At 39.2% G+C, this 21336-nt stretch overlaps 2 protein-coding genes across 2 annotated transcripts; both read left to right on the forward strand.

The window, feature by feature from the left end:
- The first annotated feature begins 1480 nt into the window (after positions 1-1480).
- TAS2R3 (taste 2 receptor member 3) lies at positions 1481-2636 on the forward strand. The gene is given in 4 exon segments (XM_065883593.1): positions 1481-1559; positions 1562-1652; positions 1857-2452; positions 2455-2636. Coding segments are annotated over 4 exon segments (948 nt in total).
- A 15103-nt stretch (positions 2637-17739) lies between these two features.
- TAS2R4 (taste 2 receptor member 4) lies at positions 17740-18641 on the forward strand. Its single transcript, XM_065883594.1, has one exon. The coding sequence runs from the start codon at positions 17988-17990 to the stop codon at positions 18639-18641; it is 654 nt and encodes a 217-aa protein (XP_065739666.1). The 5' UTR covers positions 17740-17987.
- Positions 18642-21336: the final 2695 nt, after the last annotated feature.

A 21336-nucleotide genomic window follows, 5' to 3' on the forward strand; every position in this document is an offset into this window, starting at 1 on the left:
TGTTACAAGACTCCCAGGGACAGCTGGGAACTGGCCTTATTCTAATTCTGTAGCATAGAGTTAAGGAAGCATTTGGGCCAGGTTGTCAAGTTAGCCTGAGAAAGCTGAGGGTAATTAAGGAGGACTGTGTTTATGCCTGAGTGTCTCTACGATGCTCTGTAACCGTAGCGTACACCACATAATGCCAAGACTGATGAGGTTTACTAGCTCAGGTGAGTGGCTCCTTGGCATGTATCCCTCAGTCTATTACTAGATAGTGTTGCTGAACTCTCTGTTTTGTATCTTGATGGCATGGATTTCTTTCTTTACCCTTCAGATCAGTGTTTTCAAACAGTATTTGTAACAACTCATTGGTAGGTTGTAAAATCAAGTTTGTGATGTACAAGCAGCATTGAAAGAAATAGAATAAGATAGAAAATATCAGAATGCCCCACATGTAGAAAGGGAAATATGGTTTTGTGAAACCTTTGTGTTCCAGTATTATATACATATATTGGGTTGGCCAAAAATTTCGTTTGGATTTTTCATGACATCTTATGAAAAACCCGAACGAACTTTTTGGCCAATCCAATATTTAGATTGTGACATGTATATATATACATACATATATATGTTTTATATTATGTAAGACAATATAAAAAGTATTACTATTGGTTATAGTCAAAATCTGTAAGGCAGTGTTTTGGTTGACAGAGTGTCTGTATGTGTTTTCTGTCAGCCTGAACTATTACTGATATATATCAATACAGTGGTCATCCCTCTGAAAAAATCCATACTTTGAGTAGCTCATATGATACTTCATTATTGTTATCATTAAATATTCAGGTAGTTAAGAATTTCTGATGCTATGGCTCACTAGGGAAGAGCTTGTAGCCCCTTCATGTAAGGCATACTCTAAGAGGCACACTTTTTAATTCTAATCCAGGACCATTGACACTGAACCTTTTCTATTTTATGAAGGTAAACCTCCCTCCAGGGTGACTGTAATAGTGCCTTATAGTGGAATTCTGATATTTCGCCCTTTTGTATATGTCCCTGAGTCCTCCCTCCTGAAGAGTAAGACTTCTCACTCTTCTGAGTGATTCTGTGCGACCCTTCTGGTGACACACCTTTCCATTCTGGGTGGCTCAGAACCCTTCTGCCTTTGAAACTGAGTCCAAATCCTGCATCTTCTTTGTGACTCAGATCTCTTATTTCTCTGTGTGACACTGGACACTACTCTATTTGCATTTTGGCAAAGAGCTTCTGAGTTTAGATCATAGATGGAATGTGACAATCCATGTCATCTCTGAAGAGGACAGACTAACCTGAAAGAGCAGAGAGGGTTTGCTAAATTGTGCTCCACAACAGACTAAATTGGGCAGAGACAAGAGACAGGTACAGAGAAGCAGCAGGTAGAGGTGATTAACAGAGATTTCAAGTTAGCAAGAGAGTGTTCATCCACAGAAAGAACAAAGATCAGGTCTGCCTAATAGCTGACATGCTGGGACTCACTGAGTGCGGGTTTCTGGTTCTGACTGCCACTCAGTTCATTCTGGGAATGCCGGGGAATAGTTTCATGGGTTGGTCAATGGTAGCAGCTGGTTCAAGAACAAGAGAACCTCTTTGTCTGACTTCATCATCACTAACCGGGGTCTCTCCAGGATTGTTCTGTGGATTCTCTTTTTTTTGTGTGTTACGCGGGCCTCTCACTGTTGCGGCCTCTCCCGTTGCGGAGCACAGGCTCCGGATGCGCAGGCTCAGTGGCCATGGCTCACAGGCCTAGCTGCTCCGCAGCATGTGGGATCTTCCAGGACTGCGGCACGAACCCGTGTCCCCTGCATTGGCAGGCGGACTCTCAACCACTGCGCCACCAGGGAAGCCCTCTGCTGTGGATTCTCTTGATTGATGGTGTTCTCTGCCAAACTCTACGATGAATAATTTGCAATCATGCAGATTAGTGATATTTTCTGCACATTTACAAACCATCTGAGCATTTGGCTTGCCACCTGTCTCAGTGTCTTCTACTGCCTGAAAGTCTCCAGTTTCTCCCATCCTACGTTCCTCTGGCTCAAGTGGAGAGTTTCCAGGTTGGTTGTATGGATGCTGTTGAGTACCCTGCTCTCATCATGTAGCAGTGCCGTCTCTCTGATCCATGAATTTAAGATCTATTCTGTTCTCAGTGGAATTGATGGAACAGGGAATGTGACTGAACCCTTTAGAAAGAAAAGAAATGAATATAAGCTGATCCATGTTCTTGGGACTCGGTGGGACTTCCCTCCCTTAATTGTATCTCTAGCTTCCTACTTTCTGCTCATCCTCTCCCTGGGGAGGCATATGCGGCAGATGCAGCAAAACTTTACCGGCTCCAGATATCCAAGTACTGAGGCCCACAAGAGGGCCATCAAAATCATCCTTTCCTTCTTCTTTCTCTTCCTACTTTACTTTCTTTTCTTTTCAATTTTGACATGCAGTTATTTCTACCAGCAACTGAGGTGATTATGATGACTGGAGAAATAATTACAATGTTATATCCTGCTGGCCGCTCATATATTCTCATTCTGGGAAATAATAAGCTGAAGCAGATGTTCATGGAGATGCTTTGGTGTGAGCATGGTCATCTGAAGCCTGGATCCAAGGAACCCGTTTTTCCATAGAGCATCTGCGGGCACAGGAGGGAGCCTAGGAGTCCTTAGACCTGGCTCAGGATTACAGGGCTCTTCCTTACCCTCCCTTGGCACCACTTCTGTCACATCAGTAGGAGAGACACTGCTGCTTCATTCTGTCCCACTCGGGGACACTTCTCATGGCCTCTCCTTGTATGGTTGTTTTGGAGAGGGTGAAATAGTCTTTGGAAAGTGTCAGTGTGGTAAAACACTCACTATATAGACATGGAGTTGTATTTTAATAACTATCAGCTTAACATAATGATCTGATTATTAACTTTAACTTAAAGTTTATACTGATAGCAATGTAGTGATCTACAGGGGAAAGAGTAAAAGCATTGCAGTCCCACAGACTTGGATTTGAATTCTGGTTCTGTCCATTTTCCAAGACTTTTTGGCCTTAGGTGAGTTACTTTAATTACCTCTCTTCCCCCTTTTAAAAATGCGGACTGTGATAGTGACCTCACAGGGTTTTAGAGATTCATGAGACAATGTGTGCCATCGTTTCAGCTCAGTGTATTGTGTCAGCATGCAGTAGGTGAAGCTGTTAGTGTAACAGACCGTGAATTGTGTGGTAACAGCAATTCCCACAAGAGGCCGGTTTCCACAAATCCACTGTGTAATGACAAGCAGTGGAATGAAAATCAAGACCCTTGGATACTAGGTTCTAATCCAGTCTGGTGGTGAAGTCATTTTACTTCAATTTCAGTCGTCCTTTGCATTCCTTTATCATTTTGCTAAAGTCGATTTTCAAGTCATTTTTAATTTTTTAGACTGGGCAAAAATCCCAACAGTTTTTTAGTTTGTTTAATTAACCAAGATGCATATCTGCTTTTAAAATTTCAGAGTTTTATAAAAAAAAAATAAGCAGTTTTTGTAAGTATAGTCACTTTTATTTTAATAAAATTATGTAGGTATTGATTTCCTTCCTGTCACTGAACAGTGCTGACAAGTCAATGAGAATATTGTTGCTTGAGATCTCAAACTTGTAAACATATTTAGGACACATGGCAATTCTGAATCTGGATTTCTATCACTAATGGTGCTCTCAGGTATAAAGTTTTGGGGCTAAGAATGTGTACCAGACGGCCTGTGTTCAAATCCTGACCCTGCCCTTACAAACTGGGTGACCTTGGGGAAGTTTCTTAACCTCTCTCTATTTCAGTTTCCTCATTTGTAAAATGGGAATAGTAATAGTATTTTTTCGATAGGTTGTTGGAAGCAATGAGTGAGTTAACACATGAAAACTGCTTAGAGTCCCACATGGAGTAAATAATCAATAAATACTGCTATTATTATTGTTGTTGTTATTTTATGAAGGGGTTACATTCTGACATAGCATGAAAGATCACCACATTACTTGGCATTTTGTCATATGTAACCAAAAATGAATTCTCTGGTTGTTCTGATTCATATATTCATTTTCAAAATTATAGACATTTTCAAAATGTCTTTTGGTCTGTATTGTTTGCTTTCAAATTGATACATACCTCTCGGGGCTGCTAGGAGAATTCCTAATCCTGACATAACTTAAAATTCTCTTTCAAAAAGGTATCTGTTGAAACTTATAAGAATGATTTAATATTCATTCATAATTCACTAAAAAAGAAGGATTCTGAAACGAGTACTTCTGTAATTAATAAAAATATCTGCTTCTTTTCAGCACAGGGAAGTTTAACGGTGGAATAACCATGCTGTCTCAGTTGGTGTCTGCTTTGTTCACCCTAAAGCCTGCTCTGGGATTCATCCTCACCCACTCTGAACACTCGTTCCTACTTCCTGTCACTTTGACAGCTTCTCTACTTAGCCCTGACTTTCTGATTCTTTAGCCCTTACCTGAGTTCCTGATTCTGCCTTCTGCTTTAGGTGTGGGGATTTTCTTCTCTTTTAATTGAACATAACATTTTACTAGAGATTTTGGCTTGGCTGTTGTTTGTTTCCTGGTGCCTTTGGCTAACTTCTGAAGGACTCCTCCTCTGACTGAGAAATTTCTCCTGAGGCTCCATGAAATCCTACCCTGATCTAACAGATTCACATGTGCTGCAGTAAACTTGCTCAAGTTACCACTGCTGTTCATTCCACTGGAGCCTGGAATATGGATGGAAAATGTAGAATTTCCTGATAGGGAGCCTGTTGTGGTAGTCCAATTGGCTGAGTGCAGAGTTTCCTTCCCTGGGAGTAAATGAAATCAGATTCATACGTGTGGCATTCCCAACCCCTCTCCTGTTTCCGCTTTCAGAGAAATTTGGAGGTGACACATGGAAAAGCTCAGACTTTGTTATGCAACTTCATCAATACGTGGACTTCCCTTAATCAAAGTCTGGGGTGGGAGTGGGGATATGGGTCTGAGTAGTGGGTGGGTTGCCGAGGAAAGGAGTCTTGTTGTTGGAGGCACACTGAAGGGAAGTTTAGCTATTTTGGAGAGGATATGGTCTTCTGAATCTATCAGGGAAAATACTTAATTTGCCAGCTCCTCACCAAGTCCCAGGCCATGGGGAAGAACTACCTAATGCCTCACTCCCATTTTTGAGAAACCCTGGAAGCGACCATTTTGTTTGTTTTGTTTTGCTTTCAATAAATTAACTTTAGTTGCTAAATCTCTTAAGACTCTTAAATCTAGTTGTTTCATGCACAAAGGACCAGAGCATGGCTTGGTTCCCACACTGTGACCAGGGTCAAAGTATAGAAATGAGAATTGTTCCCACATTTGGAGTCCAGTTACATGCTGGAGCTTGTTCCTAAGCCACGTGTCTGTGCCAAGTGCATCTGTTCTTCGGTGTATTGCATGGGGCTTTAGCACAGGAATCAACAGCAACTTATGACAGTACCTCCTGAAACCTTCCAAGTTTCCACCAGGGCCCCCTATGTTCCATGTCTCATGGAGCTACTCGTTTTTGATACTCTCTGACCTCTTAGGCCAAGTTCATAGCTCCTCACAGTTAATGAGATTGAACCATAGTTTGGTCCCAGGAGGATTATGAATGGAAAACAAACAAACAAAACCAAACTCGCCCCAAAATTACATTCCAACATTTCTTAAACAGTTTCAGAGCCTACCAATGCTCTTTACCTTATACCAATACAATATCCCTGATATTCCCCAGCTGTTGATGAACAGGGCTATGTAGAGGATCTGCAAGTTGTGTTTGTGATTTTCTTGATTTGGGATAAGTGGAAAGGAAAGTCAATGTTATTTGTTCATAATCTGTGAGAAGTTCTGTTTTAAGAAAGCAGAAGTGACCTTATAAACCTCCAACAAGTGCTGCTGCTGCTTGTATATTATTTTCTGGTATTTCTACATTTTGCTGGACTAGAAAAATGTATAATGTAGTGGCTAAGAATGTTAGTTCTGGAATCACACATTTGGGTTCAAATCCTGACCCCACCACTTGTTAGATGCATGATCTCTGGCAAGTTACTAAACCTCCTTGGACTTCACAGTTTCCTTTGCTATAAAATAGGCATCCTTCATGGGATTGGTGTGAGGATTAAATGTATAGAAAGTGTTTTAGCAACTAAAGCATAGTAAATGCATAACAAATATTAGCTATTAGTAACCTATCAAGGGTTGAGCTGGAAGTATGTACCTCTTGGAGTCCTACTCTTATGACACTGAATCCATGAAGTTTATTGTTGCTGGTGGTATAAGGGGACATGATATAAGGGAAAGCCTACTGTTTTCAGCCCCCAGGGGATGGTGGAAAGGAGAAGAGGGAGAAAGAAAAGGGATTGCAAGTAGGGTAGGTGAGAGTCCTGGTTTTCCTCCTCTTTGAGGACTGGCTGCAAGCTCCCTGTTTGCAGTCAGTAGGAGCAAAGTACAGGCACAGACTCAGCCTTGAATGCTGCAGGAGAGAAGCGTGGCATGGGGAGGATGTCTCAGAGGTTTTTATTTTTAAATCTGTAGAAGATGAACATTTTTCTGAAGCTATTCTTTGCATTATCCCATTGGATTAAACTCTTCCCTCAACCATAGGTGGAGACTCAGGAGAAAAACTCTAATACTTTTAGACAAAATTAGGAACCTTATTTTTTCTCGACATATCTTAGTTTGCAGAGTGAGTGAATTTTGTTGCCCACACTATAATTAAATCGTCCGTGTAACTAGGTGGAGCTCGCCCAGTGACCAGAGTGATATTTCCAGGTTAACCCTGAAAAATATATTATCAGATGTTCATGAGTAGACTTTCTTGACATGTTCCGTCTAGCCTGGGTATCTGTCTGTTGCCAAATAGGGCACTCACAGCCACAGAGAGGGATGATTGCTGAAGCTTTCTTGGTTGCTCAGGTTTGCACCCTTACTGCTCAGCTGGCAGATCTCTTTGAGAAAGGGATGGGTTCTGGCTACCTGTCAGACGCTGCTGTGATATTTCGGGAATAAATAAATTCCTTACTCCATTTTGATTCTGGATTATCCTGATTCTAGTTCGTTCACTCATACCACAGACATTTATTTAACACTCTCTCTGCACCAAACACCATACAGATCAGTTCTTATTCTCAACAGCTTTGCATCTAGTGGGTAATAAAGACACAGAAATGAGTATTCCATATCTACATCATTGAAACAGATGCTTCAGATATGATAAAGCAATCCTCTTATCACCAGAGGGTTCTGGCACAGGTGATCTTTGTCTCTAGATCCCTTTTCTGGCAGCCATGAAAATGTACTGCTCACTTCTCCTGCTGTGGGGAGCAAGGCTGACTGAGGGCTCTAGCTGCTGAGATCCACACTTCCTGCAGGTTGCTGTCAGCCAGTGATGGAGACTGTGGAGTACTAAGGTAGGTCTGTTCTACTGAGACATGAGACTCTTCCAACAGGCAATTTTGGCCCAAGGACTCTCCGTCAGCTTGGGTGAACCTTTTTTGGAACTGTGTTGCAGTCTAGGGCTCTTCGTATCCAATTCTTCTTCCTTCTCCCTCCCTTTTTATAGGTGTCAGACCTACATTGCTGTCTGAATACTCTATTCACCTTCCTTTGCTCCCTACCACCTAAAATCTCTTGAATGTCTAATCCTATGCTTCTTGTCTTTTTAAAAGATATGTTAAGTGTTGTGTTTTCTCAAGTGCACTAGAATTTTGGAAATCATCCCAGATTCTTCCTTCTTCTTCAGCTTTAATATTCATTTGGTCACTAGATCCCTTTGGTTGTACTCTAAAAATTTTTCTCTCAGATGCCCCCCAGTCTCTTTTTCTGCTCTTTTCAACCCATCAGAATGACTGCAGCAGGATTTTAACTAGTTTCCTGTCTCCATTTCCATCCCCTTCCAGCAAAGCATTTCCACATTACTGGGATGTGGGCTTCATACAGTGAACATACAATCATGGCGCTCCTCTCTTAAAATCCTGCAGTGAGTCTCCATTGCTTTGGTTTAAGTCCAAATGCCTTAGCTTGGAATGAGAAGCCATTCATCACTTGGCCCCTATTTTCCTATCTGGTTTCATCTTCCAATTCCTTACTTTTTCAAAAGAACCTTGAACTACTTTAGTTCCCAAATGTCCATACTCTTCTAGCTGCTACACTCTTGCATAAGCTGCTTTCTTTGCCTAGACTTCCCTTTCTCACTTACCAGCTTTGTTAAATCCTCTTATCCTTCAAGACCTGTCTCCTCCAGGAAACTTTCTCTGGCTTTCTCAGATAAAGTTAAGGACTTATTCTGTGTGTTTTCCTAAAATGTTAGATCAGATTTCTGTAATGATTATTTATGTCCAAAATCTGTACCTATGGCATAGATACTTCATGATCTGTCTCTTATTTATCTTTCCAGTTTTATCTGTCACCACTTCTTCCTCTCCTTGCATCCCCCCATTCTTCTGTTTTCTGAATTTACCACACTCTTTGTCACCTCTGAGTCTTCAGGTAGAGTTCTCCCCCTGTTCTAATACCCTTCTCCCTCCCACTGTACCCTTTGTTTTTCCTTATTATAGCACCTAATACACTAATCTAATAGTCTATTTGTCTCTCCCACTATTCTGTGTGTTCTTTAAAGGCAGGTTGGGCTGTGGGTGATTCTTCTTTGTTTCCCCAGCACCTAACATATAAGGGACTGGCTGATAATAACAATTTATTGAATGAATGAACCAATGAGGGGCGGCCTAGTGTACTGGAAAGAGCTCAGTCTCAGAAAGACGTTCCAACTTAACCACTGATTTTCTGTGACGCTTGGCAGTCACTTACTCTCTTTGATCTTAGTTTTCCTCACCTGTATGTAGAAATAACCAGATCTCCCTCCTAGAAATGTTTTGAAGATTAGCTGAGATTTGTGATGCCTGGTACACTGCTGGGAACATAATAAGCACTCAAAAAAGTCCAAGAAATAAAGTTTTCTTCTTTCTTCCTCCTAAGCAATAGTGGTACTCTTTTGAAAACAATTCAAAGTTTGTCATTCCTATTGATCCGTGACTGATCTCATTATTTAAAGCCTTCATCAAATAAACTAAGTCACCCTTTTGCTTTGACTGTTTGCCCTAAAACTTTCCCTACAGATCTGCCAGGTAGTGGAGTTTGGACTCCCAGCTGCAGCACACCCACAAGTGGGTCTTCTTGGTTTCCAGTAAGTAGTCAGACTTACAAGACTGTCTTAGGCCACTCTGGCAGCAGTGTACTCAGATGGGTATAGTTCAAGGATCCAGTTCAGTAGCAGGCAAGTGTCAGACCTTCTTTTGCAGAGTCCTTGCTGCCAGTTATACAGTTCAGGTGCAAGGAGAAGAGATCCGCATTTGGGTAAGGGTGGAAGTTTCCCTAAAATAAATGCCTCGTGTCCCAAAGGATCCAATTTCTCTTGTAATAATTTCATAGACATAGCTCTCAGGCTTGAGCCAAGGGATACACACCTGAGTCATCCATCACACTCAAGGAAGCCGGAGGTCTCCGTAAGATATTTATATTTAACTGAAGGTCAAATTCTCATGCAGGGGGAGAAAGGATTTTGTTAACACTTTTTCCATAGTGACCCTTTTAGAAGTAACTTCAGATGGAGCCAGCTTACTTGTTGTTCTCGCTAGCCAACATGATCACATCTTAATTATAGTACCTCCTGCTACCGAGAACCCAACAGCTTGGTATATCAACCTCTGAATTGGGTCTGTTACTGCCCAACACTGGGTTTCCCCCTCTTTTTTGGAACATTTAACACTTTTTCTTTTAATTGAGGTATAGTTGATTTACAATGTTGTGTTAGTTACTGGTGTATAGCAAAGGGATTCAGATACATACATATATATATCCATATATCAGCGTACATATGTGGGTGTATATATATTCTTTTTCAGGTTTTTTTCCATTATAGTTTATTGCAAGATATTGAATATAGTTCCCTGTGCTATATAGTAGGTCCTTGTTGTTTATCTATTTTATACATAGTAGTGTATATCTGATAATCCCAAACTCCTAATTTATCCCTCCCCTACCTTTCCCCTTTGGTAACCATAAGTTTGTTTCCTATGTCTGTGAGTCTGTTTCTGTTTTGTAAGTTCATTTGTATCGGTTTTTAGATTTCACATGTAAGTGATATCATATGATATTTATCTTTCTCTGTCTGACTTATTTCACTTAGTATGATAATCTCTAGTTTCCTCCATGTTGCTGCAAAGGGCATTATTTCATTCTTTTTTTTATGGCTGAGTATTATTCCATTGTATATGTATACACCATGTCTTCTTTATCCATTTATCTGTTGATGGATGTTTAGGTTGCTTCCATGTCTTGGCTATTGTAAATAGTGCTGCTATGAACATTGGGGTACATGTATCTTTTTGAATTAGAGTTTTCTCCAGATATATGCCCAGGAGTGAGATTGCTGGATCATCTGGTAGCTCTATTTTTAGTTGTTTAAGGAACCTCCAGACTTTTTTCATAGTGGCAGCACAACTTACATTCCCACGAATGGTGTACAAGGGGTCCCTTTTCTCCACACCCTATCTAGCATTTGTTATTTGTAGACTTTTTGATGATGTCTCTTCTGACAGGTGTGAGGTGATACCTCATTGTAGTTTTGATTTGCAGTCCTCTGATAATTGGCGATTTTGAGCATTTTTTCATGTGCCTATTAGCCATCTGTATGTCTTCTTTGGAGAAATGTCTATTTAGATCTTCTGCCCATTTTTTTTATTGGGTTGTTTGTTTTTTTGATATTAAGCTGTATGAGCTGTTTGTATATTTTGGAAATTAAGCCTTTGTCAGTCGCATCGTTTGCAAATATTTTCTCCCAGTCTGTAGGGTCTTTTCATTTTGTTTATGTTTCCCTTTGTTGTGCGAAAGCTTATATGTTTGAAAAGTTCCCTTTGTTTATTTTTGCTTTTTTTCTATTGATTTGGGAGACTGACCTAAGAAAACATTGCTATAATTTATGTCAGATAATGTTTTGCCTATGTTCTCTTCTAGGAGTTTTATGACATCATGTCTTATTTTTAAGTCTTTAAGCCCTTTTGAGTTTGTGTGTGTGTGTGTGTGTGTGTGTGTGTGTATATGGTGTGAGGGAGTGTTTCATTGATTTACATGCAGCTGTCCAGCTTTCCCAACACTGCTTGCTGAAGAGACTGTCTTTTCTCCATTGTATATATTCTTGCCTTCTTTGTCGAAGCTTATTGACCATAGGTGTGTGGGTTTATTTCTGGACTCTCTGTTCTGTTCCATTGATCCATATGTCTGTTTTTGTGCCAGTACCATGATGTTTTGATTACCATAGCTTTGTAATATTGTCTAAAGTTTGGGAGGGTTATGCCTCCAGCTTAGTTCTTCTTTCTCAGGATTGCTTTGGCAATTCTGGGTCTTTTTGTGTTTCCATATAAATTTGAGTATTATTTGTTCTAGTTCTATGAAAAATGTCTTGGGTAATTTGATAGTGATTGCATTAAATCTGTAGATTGCTTTGGGTAGTATGGCCACTTAAGCAATATTAATTCCTCCAATCCAAGAGCCTGGGATATCTTTCCATTTCTTTGAATCACCTTCAGTTTCCTTTATCAGTGTTTTATAGTTCTCAGCGTATGTCTTTCATCTCCTTGGTCAGGTTTATTCCTAAGTATTTTTTTGATGTGATTTTAAAAGGGATTTTTTTTTTTACTTTCCCTTTCTGATATTTCATTATTGGTGTAAAGAAATGCAACCAATTTCTGTATATTAATCTTGTATCCTGCTCTCTTGCTGAATTTGTTTATCAATTCTAATAGTTTTTGTGTGGAGTCCTTAGGGTTTTCTATATATAGTATCATGTCATCTACATATAATGATAATTTTACCTCTTCCCTTCCAATTTGGGTACCTTTTATTTCTTTTTCTTGTCTGATTACTGTGGCTAGGACTTCCAGTACTATGTTGAATAGAAGTGGTGAGACTAGGCATCCTTTTCTTTTCCAGATTTTAGTGGGAAGGCTTTCAGCTTTTCACCTTTGAATATTATGTTGGTTATGTATTTGCTATAAATAGCTTTTATTATGTAGAGATAAGTTCCCTCTATACCCACTTTGGTAAGAGTTTTTATCATGAATGGATGTTGAATTTTATCAAATGCTTTTTCTGTGTCTATTGAGATGGTCATGTGGTTTTTGTCTTTTCTTTTGTTGATGTGGTATATCACAATAATTGATTTGTGTATGTTGAACCATCCTTGTGACCCTGGGATGAATCTGACTTCATCATGTTTTTATGTGTTGTTGGATTCAGTTTGCTAATATTTTGTTGAGAACTTTTTCATCTATATTCATCAAAGATATTAACGTGTAATTTTCTTTTTTGGCAGTGTCTTTGTCTGGTTTTGGTATCAGGGTGATGGTGGCTTCATAGAATGACTTTGGGAGTGTTCCCTCCTCTTCAGTCTTTTGGAAGAGTTTGAGAAGGATTGGCATAAGTTCTTCTTTGTCTGTATTTTAGAATTCCCCAGTGAAGCCATCTGGTCTTGGACTTTTGTTTGCTGGGAGATGTATTTTTTTTTTATTACAGATTCCTATTTCACTTCTAGTGATCGGTCTGTTCAAATTATCTGTTTCTTCTTAATTCAGTTTTGGTGGGCTCTGTGTTTCTAGAAGCTTGTCCATTTCTTCTAGGTTGTCCAATTTGTTGGCATATAATTAATTGTTCATAGTATTCTCTTACGGTTTTTTTGTATTTCTGCAGTGTCAGTTATTCTTCCTCTTTCATTTCTTATTTTGTTTATTTGAGTCCTCTGTCTTTTCTTCTTGGAAAGCCTGGCCAGAGCTTTGTCAATTTTGCTTATCCTTTCAAAAAATAAGCTCTTGGTTTAATTGTTTCTTTTCCTATTTTTTAAAATCTGTATTTTATTTATTTCCTCTCTGATCTTTATTATTATTCCTTCTGCTGACTTTAGGTTTTGTTTGTTCTTCTTTTTCTAATTCTTTTAGGTGGTAGTTTAGGTTATTTGAGATTTTTTTCTTGTTTTTTGAGAAAGGCCTGTATTGCTGTGAACTTCCCTCTTAGGACTGCTGTTGCTGCATCCCATAGATTTTATATGGTTGTATTTTCATTGTTATTTGTCTCAGGTATTTTTTTTAACATCTTTATTAGAGTATAATTGCTTTACAATGGTGTGTTAGTTTCTGCTTTATAACAAAGTGAATCAGTTATACATATACATATGTCCCCATATCTCTTCCCTCTGCATGTCCCTCCCTCCCACCCTCCCTATCCCACCCCTCTAGGTGGTCACAAAGCACCGAGCTGATCTCCCTGTGCTATGCGGCTGCTTCCCACTATCTATTTTATGTTGGGTAGTGTATATATGTCCATGCCACTCTCTCACTTTGTCGCAGCTTACCCTTCCCCCTCCCCGTATCCTCAAGTCCATTCTCTAGTTGGTCTGCATCTTTATTCCCGTCTTGCCCCTAGGTTCTTCATGACCTTTGTTTTAGATTCCATATATATGTGTTAGCATACGGTATTTGTTTTTCTCTTTCTGACTTACTTCACTCTGTATGACAGACTCTAGGTCCATCCACCTCACTACAAATAACTCAATTTCGTTTCTTTTTATGGCTGAGTAATATTCCATTGTATACATGTGCCACATCTTCTTTATCCATTCATCTGATGATGGACACTTAGGTTGCTTCCATCTCCTGGCTATTGTAAGTAGAGCTGCAATGAACATTGTGGTACATGACTCTTTTTGAATTATGGTTTTCTCAGGGTATATGCCCAGTAGTGGGATTGCTGCGTCGTATGGTAGTTCTATTTTTAGTTTTTTTTTTTACATCTTTATTGGAGTATAATTGCTTTACAATGGTTTATTAGTTTCTGCTTTATAACAAAGTGAATCAGTTATACATATACATATGTTCCCATATCTCTTCCCTCTTGCATCTCCCTCCCTACCACCCTCCCTATCCCACCCCTCTAGGTGGTCACAAAGCACCGAGCTGATCTCCCTGTGCTATGGGGCTGCTTCCCACTAGCTAGCTGTTTTATGTTTGGTAGTGTATATATGTCCATGCCACTCTCTCACTTTGTCACAGCTTACCCTTCCCCCTCCCCATATCCTCAAGTCCATTCTCTAGTAGGTCTGTGTCTTTTTTCCCATCTTACCCCTATGTTCTTCATGACTTACTTCACTCTGTATGACAGACTCTAGGTCCATCCACCTCACTACAAATAACTCAATTTCATTTCTTTTTATAGCTGAGTAATATTCCCTTGTATATATGTGCCACATCTTCTTTATCCATTCATCTGATGATGGACACTTAGGTTGCTTCCATCTCCTGGCTATTGTAAATAGAGCTGCAATGAACATTTTGGTACATGACTCTTTTTGAATTATGGTTTTCTCAGGGTATATGCCCAGTAGTGGGATTGCTAGGTCATATGGTAGTTCTATTTGTAGTTTTTTAAGGAACCTCCATACTGTTCTCCATAGTGTCTGTACCAATTCACGTTCCCACCAGCAGTGCAAGAGTGTTCCCTTTTCTCCACACCCTCTCCAGCATTTATTGTTTCTAGATTTTTTTGATGATGGCCATTCTGACCGGTGTGAGATGATATCTCATTGTTTTGATTTACATTTCTCTAATGATTAATGATGTTGAGCATTCTTTCATATGTTTGTTGACAATCTGTATATCTTCTTTGGAGAAATGTCTATTTAGGTCTTCTGCCCATTTTTGGATTGTGTTGTTTGTTTTTTTGATATTGAGCTGCATGAACTGCTTGTAAATTTTGGAGATTAATCCTTTGTCAGTTGCTTATTTGCAAATATTTTCTCCCATTCTGAGGGTTGTCTTTTGGTCTTGTTTATGGTTCCCTTTGCTGTGCAAAAGCTTTTAAGTTTCATTAGGTCCCATTTGTTTATTTTTGGTTTTATTTTCATTTCTCTAGGAGGTGGGGCAAAAAGGATCTTGCTGTGATTTATGTCATAGAGTGTTCTACCTATGTTTTCCTCTAAGAGTTTTATACTCTCTGGCCTTACATTTAGGTCTTTAATCCTGTCTCAGGTATTTTTTAATTTCCTATTTGATTTCACCATTGACTCTTTTTTTAAAAAAAAAAATTTGTTATTTGGCTGTGTGGGTCTTAGTTGCGGCATGTGAGATCTGTAGTTGAGGCATGCGCGATCTAGTTCCCTGACCAGGGATTGAACCTGGGCCCCTTGCACTGGGGAGCGCAGAGCCTTAGCCACTGGACCACCAGGGAAGTCCTCCATTGGTTTTTTAGTAGCATGTTGTTTAGTCTCCATGTAATCGTTTTTTTCTCATTTTTCTCTCTGTGGTTGATTTCTAGTTTCATGCCGTGTGGTCAGAAAAGATGTTTGAAATACTTTCTATCCTCTTAAATTTGTTGAGGCTTGTTTTGTGTCCTAGTGTGTAGTCTGTCCTAGAGAATGTTCCATGTGCACTTGAAACGAATGTGTATTCTGTTTCTTTTGAATGTAATGTCCTGAAAATATCAATTTAGTCTAACTGTTCTATTGTGTCATTTAGTATCTCTGTTGCCTTATTGATTTTCTGTCTAGAAGATCTGTCCATTGATGTGAGCAGGGTGTTAAAGTCTCCTACTGTTATTGTATTCCTATCAGTTTCTCCCTTTATGTCTGTTAGCATTCGTCTTACGTGTTTAGCTGTTCCTATATTGGGTGCATATATATTAACGAATGTAATATCCTCCTCTTTTGTTGATCTTTTTATCATTATAGAGTGTCTTTCTTTCTCTTTCTTCATGGCCTTGGTTTTAAAGTCTATTTTGTCTGATAGGAGTATTGCAACCCCCTTTTATTGTCATTTCCATTGCATGAACTATCTTCTTCCATCCCCTCACTTTCAATCTATCTGTGTCCTTCGCCCTAAAGTAGGTCTCTTGTAGGCAGCATATTGTAGGCTATTGTTTTATTATCAGATCTGCCGTTCTCTGTCTTTTGATTGGAGCATTTAGTCCATTGACATTTGAGTAATTATTGATAGATAATTATTGCCATTTTAAACCTTGTTTTGCAGTTGATTTTATATTTCTTCTTTGTTCCTTTGTTTTTCTTTTTTTCCTTTTGTGTTTTGAAGCTTTTCTTTGTATTATGCTTGAGTTCTCTTCTTTTTGGTTTTTGTGAATCCATTGTATGTTTTTGATTTGTAACCACAAACTCTGGTTTTCAAGTATGGAACATTTAATTCTTATATCTTACTCCATATTGTTTATTCTGTTTAAATGTGGTAGTTATAATATTTTAACTTAATTGCTTCAATGTAGTAATCTATTTTGTAGATAGTTAAGTAGAGATATGTGCTCTGATATAATCTTTGCTTTAACTGTTGCCTTGCTTACTCACTCTGTGTTACTTCTTTGATCTGGGCGTGCCTCTGTCAGTGCCCATTAGTTTTGTACAGAAAGCTAGGTTCTAGATCAGGGAGTTCCTCCAGGCTTGCCTTCCTGTCGTCTTTCTTAAAGAGCCTCAGGAATTTACTCTTCTCTTCTGGACCTGGTAATTTTCATATCTTAGCTCCTTCTTCTTATCTGTTCCTATTTGGATTTGGTAATAAGACTTTGTATGCATTGCCTTGCTGCTAGTTTGGTAACCTACATGTGGCTGCATCCAGGATTGTGCCTTGGCTTCCCCCAACTGCTGGAGTAGGTAAGAGTATCATACTCTTGCACTCACTCATGGTCTTTGAGAATGTAATTTGCCAGGCATATTGTACCCTTTACTACCTAAGAAACTACAGGGAAACCGGGCAATGACATGACTATCTATTTTGCCCACACAACTATAACTGAAACATTACTGTGTATCTAGTACCAGAATACTTTGATTGGCAGTTAAATGCCTGAGAGAAAGTAGCCACATGTGTTCTAAGCATAAACCAGGTCTATAAAGGAAACACATGAAATGACTGACATTTCTTTTCCAAGAAAAAGCAGATCACAGCAAATTATTATGACACAAGTCTATATAGGTGCCTGGGGAAGAAATGAAAGTAAAAGAATCATCATGAAAGGGTGAAACTAGTTGAAAAAGGCTTTCTCCAGGAGGTGTGGGGTTCTTGAACTTAATCTATTAGATAACTGTAAATTGCTATAGATGCTAAGGGATGAAAGGGTGAAATTGGCATGGCCAGAATGACAGATGGAGAAAATGGTTGCAACATCAACAGATGAGAGGAGAGAGAGAGAAGTTGGATTTGGGTAATCCGTGCTTTTGTGGTTGGGGGAGTGGATGGGTAGGAGGGAGGCATGAGAATTCCCACCATATTCTGGGGTTGCTATTAAGAAAGGCTGCATTCAGTGTGAAACAAACATGCTGGACTGGAACTCAGTCGTTTGCTTTTGAAGTCCTTGGAGCCTGCCATAATTCCTCGCTCTAGCTTTCCTTCTCTTGGAGAAGTGGACTCCCAGGTTCACCTTGGCTGTTTTAATTAGGCATTTCTAGGGAAAACAGGATATGAATGAAGAAATAGTAATGCAATCCTTGGAAGATTTGCATCTCAGTAAAGCAGCTGGCTCTTAGACCACTGATTGCTCATTTGTCACACTGGGGAAAATTTAAAAAGGAAATATCTTTCCTGGCTTGGTACTGGTGCCTACTTGGACCTTTCAATATTTTTCCTGCTCCCAGCATCAACACCGCAACTGCTGAATCCTCAGTGACTAAAGACACTTCAGACATTCTTTTCTCTTTCTGTTATTGTCTCAGTGATTTTGACTTTTGTAGGACTCATCGTGAATCTCTTTATTGTAGTAGTCAGTTACAATACTTGGGTCAAAAGCCACAGAATCTCTTCTTCTGATAGACTCCTGTTCAGCTTGGACATCACCAGGTTTCTTATACTGGGACTGAATGCTGTTTTCTTCATCTCTGCAAATATGGAAAGGTCAGTCTACATATCCATTTTTTTTTCCTGTCATGTTGGATGTTTTTGGACTCTAATAGTCTTTGGTTTGTAACCTTGCTCAATGCCTTGTACTGTGTGAAGATTGCTAACTACCAACCCTCACTGCTTCTCCTGCTGAAACAAAATCTCTCCCCCAAGATGCCCTGGCTGCTGCTGATTTCTGTCTCCACCACTCTCCTGTATGTCGTGCTCAGACAGAAAGCACCACCCCCTTCTGAATTTGTGGCTGGGAGAAATGACACAGTATTTGACATCACTGAGGGAATCTTGTCTTTGGTGACCCCTTTGGTCTTGAGCTCATTTCTCCAATTCATCATTAATGTGACTTCTGCTTCTTTGTTAATCAGTTCCTTGAGGAGACGTATACAGACGATGCAGAGAAATGCCGCTGTTCTTTGGAATCCTCAGACTGAGACTCCTGTGGGTGCTCTGAAGCTGATGATATATTTCCTCATACTCTACATTCTGTATTCACTTGCTTCCCTGCTCCATTATCTCCCTTCTTCTGTAGGGATGGATTTGGGAGCCAAGTCCATTTATGTTATCATTTCCACCATTTACCCTCCGGGACATTCTGTTCTCATTATTCTCACACATCCTAAACTGAAAACAAAGCAAAGAAGATTCTTTGTTTCAATAAATAGTGGAATTTCAATAATAAATGGTGGCTAGAGTCACCTCATGGGGCGCATGATTTTGTTGGCAGTTTTCCCAGCTATCTGAGGAATTCATTTTTGGAATTGCTGATCTGACTCCCTAGGCCTTTAAGTGCCTGTATTTCAATTCATTCTACAATATATTTTTGCTAATATTTTAAAAGTAGACACTTTCTGTAAGAAACTTGTTTGAAGCATCGCTTATCATGTATTTTGCATGGGTGTTGCATACCTGGATCATGGAAGTCACCACACTGTTCCGTGGCTACTGAAGTTTAATGGGAAGTTCCCCAAAATAAAGCAATACATTAGAGGGCACATCATTAGTTAAATTTTTGAGGTTTAGCTGAGGAGCCCTGGGTAAGGGATCAGCAGTGGGTAAATGGTCATCAGGAGCCACTAGACTGGCTTAAAGCATGGCAAGAGGGTGCAAAGAGGAAAAAGAGGAAAGGAAAGTTTCAGAGAGAAGAGGGAGGGAAGAGAAACATCAAAGGAAATAGGTGTACATTGGGTCAGATGCATAGAAAAAGGGACAGTAAGTGAGGTATTACTACCAAGAAACTCTAGGACTGAATTTCTAGGTTTGTTCTGGAAAGAAGGGAAGGGCCAGAGTTGATGAGTGGAGGGAAGTGGTTAGGATTGAAGAAGCCCAATCCAGGATGGTTTCAAGGATCTTCAAATCCAGGGAGCCAAATTCAAAAGCATGTGCCAAAACGTGACATTAACACAATCCGAGTGCCCCTTTACAAAAGATTGTACCCTTCATATGATATGGGATTCAGTAGAAAGCCGAGAGGAGTCATGGGACTGGTGGTGGGAACACCTGACTTTTGGTGAATTTATGTCACCTCTGTGTGAATTTATGCACTGAGATTTATGGGCACTGCACAGTTCTCCAAAATGCTGAGCTTTTTGTTTATTTGTTTGGAACAGCAGGACTATGGCTACAGAGGAATAGGAATCTGAAGATGGCATATTGATGTTTTGAAATGGGAATTGGGAAATAATAATTTATATAGTTTTTTTGGTGTTTATAGGATATGTAATATTTACACATCACAAAATAAATAATCTTAATAAAATAACATTCTCTTTATTGAAAAAGACCCCGAGAAATCTCCAAATTTTACAATTTACCTGATATTTCTCATTCCAGCCACCAGAATCCTGACTACAGTATTCAGTAAAGAACCAATAGTTTATACTACAAAACCTGGAGGTATTCATCATGTTAGAATCTGAATATTAGGAGATAAAAGGATTGCTGAGAGCAATTAAATGTACACTGCGACATAAGAACTCTAAATGCATAGCAGAAGCCCTCATGGACCCCAGTATCTGTTCTTTTCCCCCTCTCTTAAATAGTTAACGGAATTTTTAGCTACTTGGAGTTTTTGGCAGCTAATTACATTTTACAGCTTTTTCTTATAAGTAGGTATTGCCGTGATTTCTAGGTGGCGCCCCCAGAACAGGTATATGCATTCCCTTCTTTTCCCTTCTCCTCCTCCTATGGGCTGGAATGCCGATGTAATGATTGGCCATCTTGCACCACACAGATGAGGTGACTGCCTGGAGATAGTGGAGCAGTTATGCATGCTCGAGTTGGCTGTATGGTTCCCGGAGCTGCCATACCTCAACTCCAGGACCATTCATGAAAAATAAACATCTCCATTCTTTCCGACTCTGTAGTTTGGTGTTTCTATTGCCTTTTACTCAAATAATTTATGCTGTACCATAGATATGTACAATAGTGTATATCTGTATGATGAAGGAGTGTGTATTTAGCATTTTGTAGTCAAAGAACATTTTTATATGACCTGATAAAATACTTATTACTACTAAGTGAAACAAAAACATGTATATGCAAAGAAAATTGAAAACAGCAATTATTTTTAGGTAGAAAGTTTTGAGTAATTTTTTTCCCATTTTCCAAGTTTTCTATGATGAACATGTATCTCTTCTGTAATCAGAAGAAAACACATACTTTAAAATATTAACAGTAAGTATCTGTCTGTCTGTCTAAATGATCAGTGGGGTCTTCTGATGTCAAACTCCTGTCTCTCCTCACTAAGAAAGGCTGAGTGAGTAACCATTCTCCTGCTTTGTCTGGGTTCTTTTTCTAGTATTGACAAAGTTCTGCTGATTCATTTCTTGAGTGTCTTATATTGTATTCATTTATTTCCCATTTGGACTGGATGTGTTGTTTTTGTATTAGGACTGTTTTGCTGTTTGAAGATCTTGAGTCTTTGCTTAGACAATTGCCTAAAGTCCTTCTTGGGCATAGTTTTTTAGCAATGCTGTGGGTTTGGAGTTTTGCTGGTTCCAATATGTTCTTCCACTAGGTACTTATTAATCAGGAGTTTAAACATTGTTTTGGAGTTTATTTCTTCAAAATATGATAACTTACAAGCTCTCTAATATATATATATGCAATATCCTGCATCTCCCTAAATTCTCTACCTATTCAGGAAAGAGAGGGATGTTTAAAACTCTTTGCTGAGAAGAGTCACTTTCTGAAATGAAGGGCAGGCATGAGGGCAGTGTCCGTATAACATCCTGAAACATTCTCTGTGGTAGCTATAACTGGAGGCATTGTTATTTAACTGTTAACTGCTACAGGTCAAATTATTGTCTGGGCTACATTTTCACATGTTATTTTATTGGTTCCTCACAATTTCTTTGGTAATGTAGATATATATTATACCCAGTAT

This window comes from Phocoena phocoena, chromosome 9, assembly GCF_963924675.1.
Source record: "Phocoena phocoena chromosome 9, mPhoPho1.1, whole genome shotgun sequence".
Lineage (NCBI taxonomy): Eukaryota > Metazoa > Chordata > Mammalia > Artiodactyla > Phocoenidae > Phocoena > Phocoena phocoena.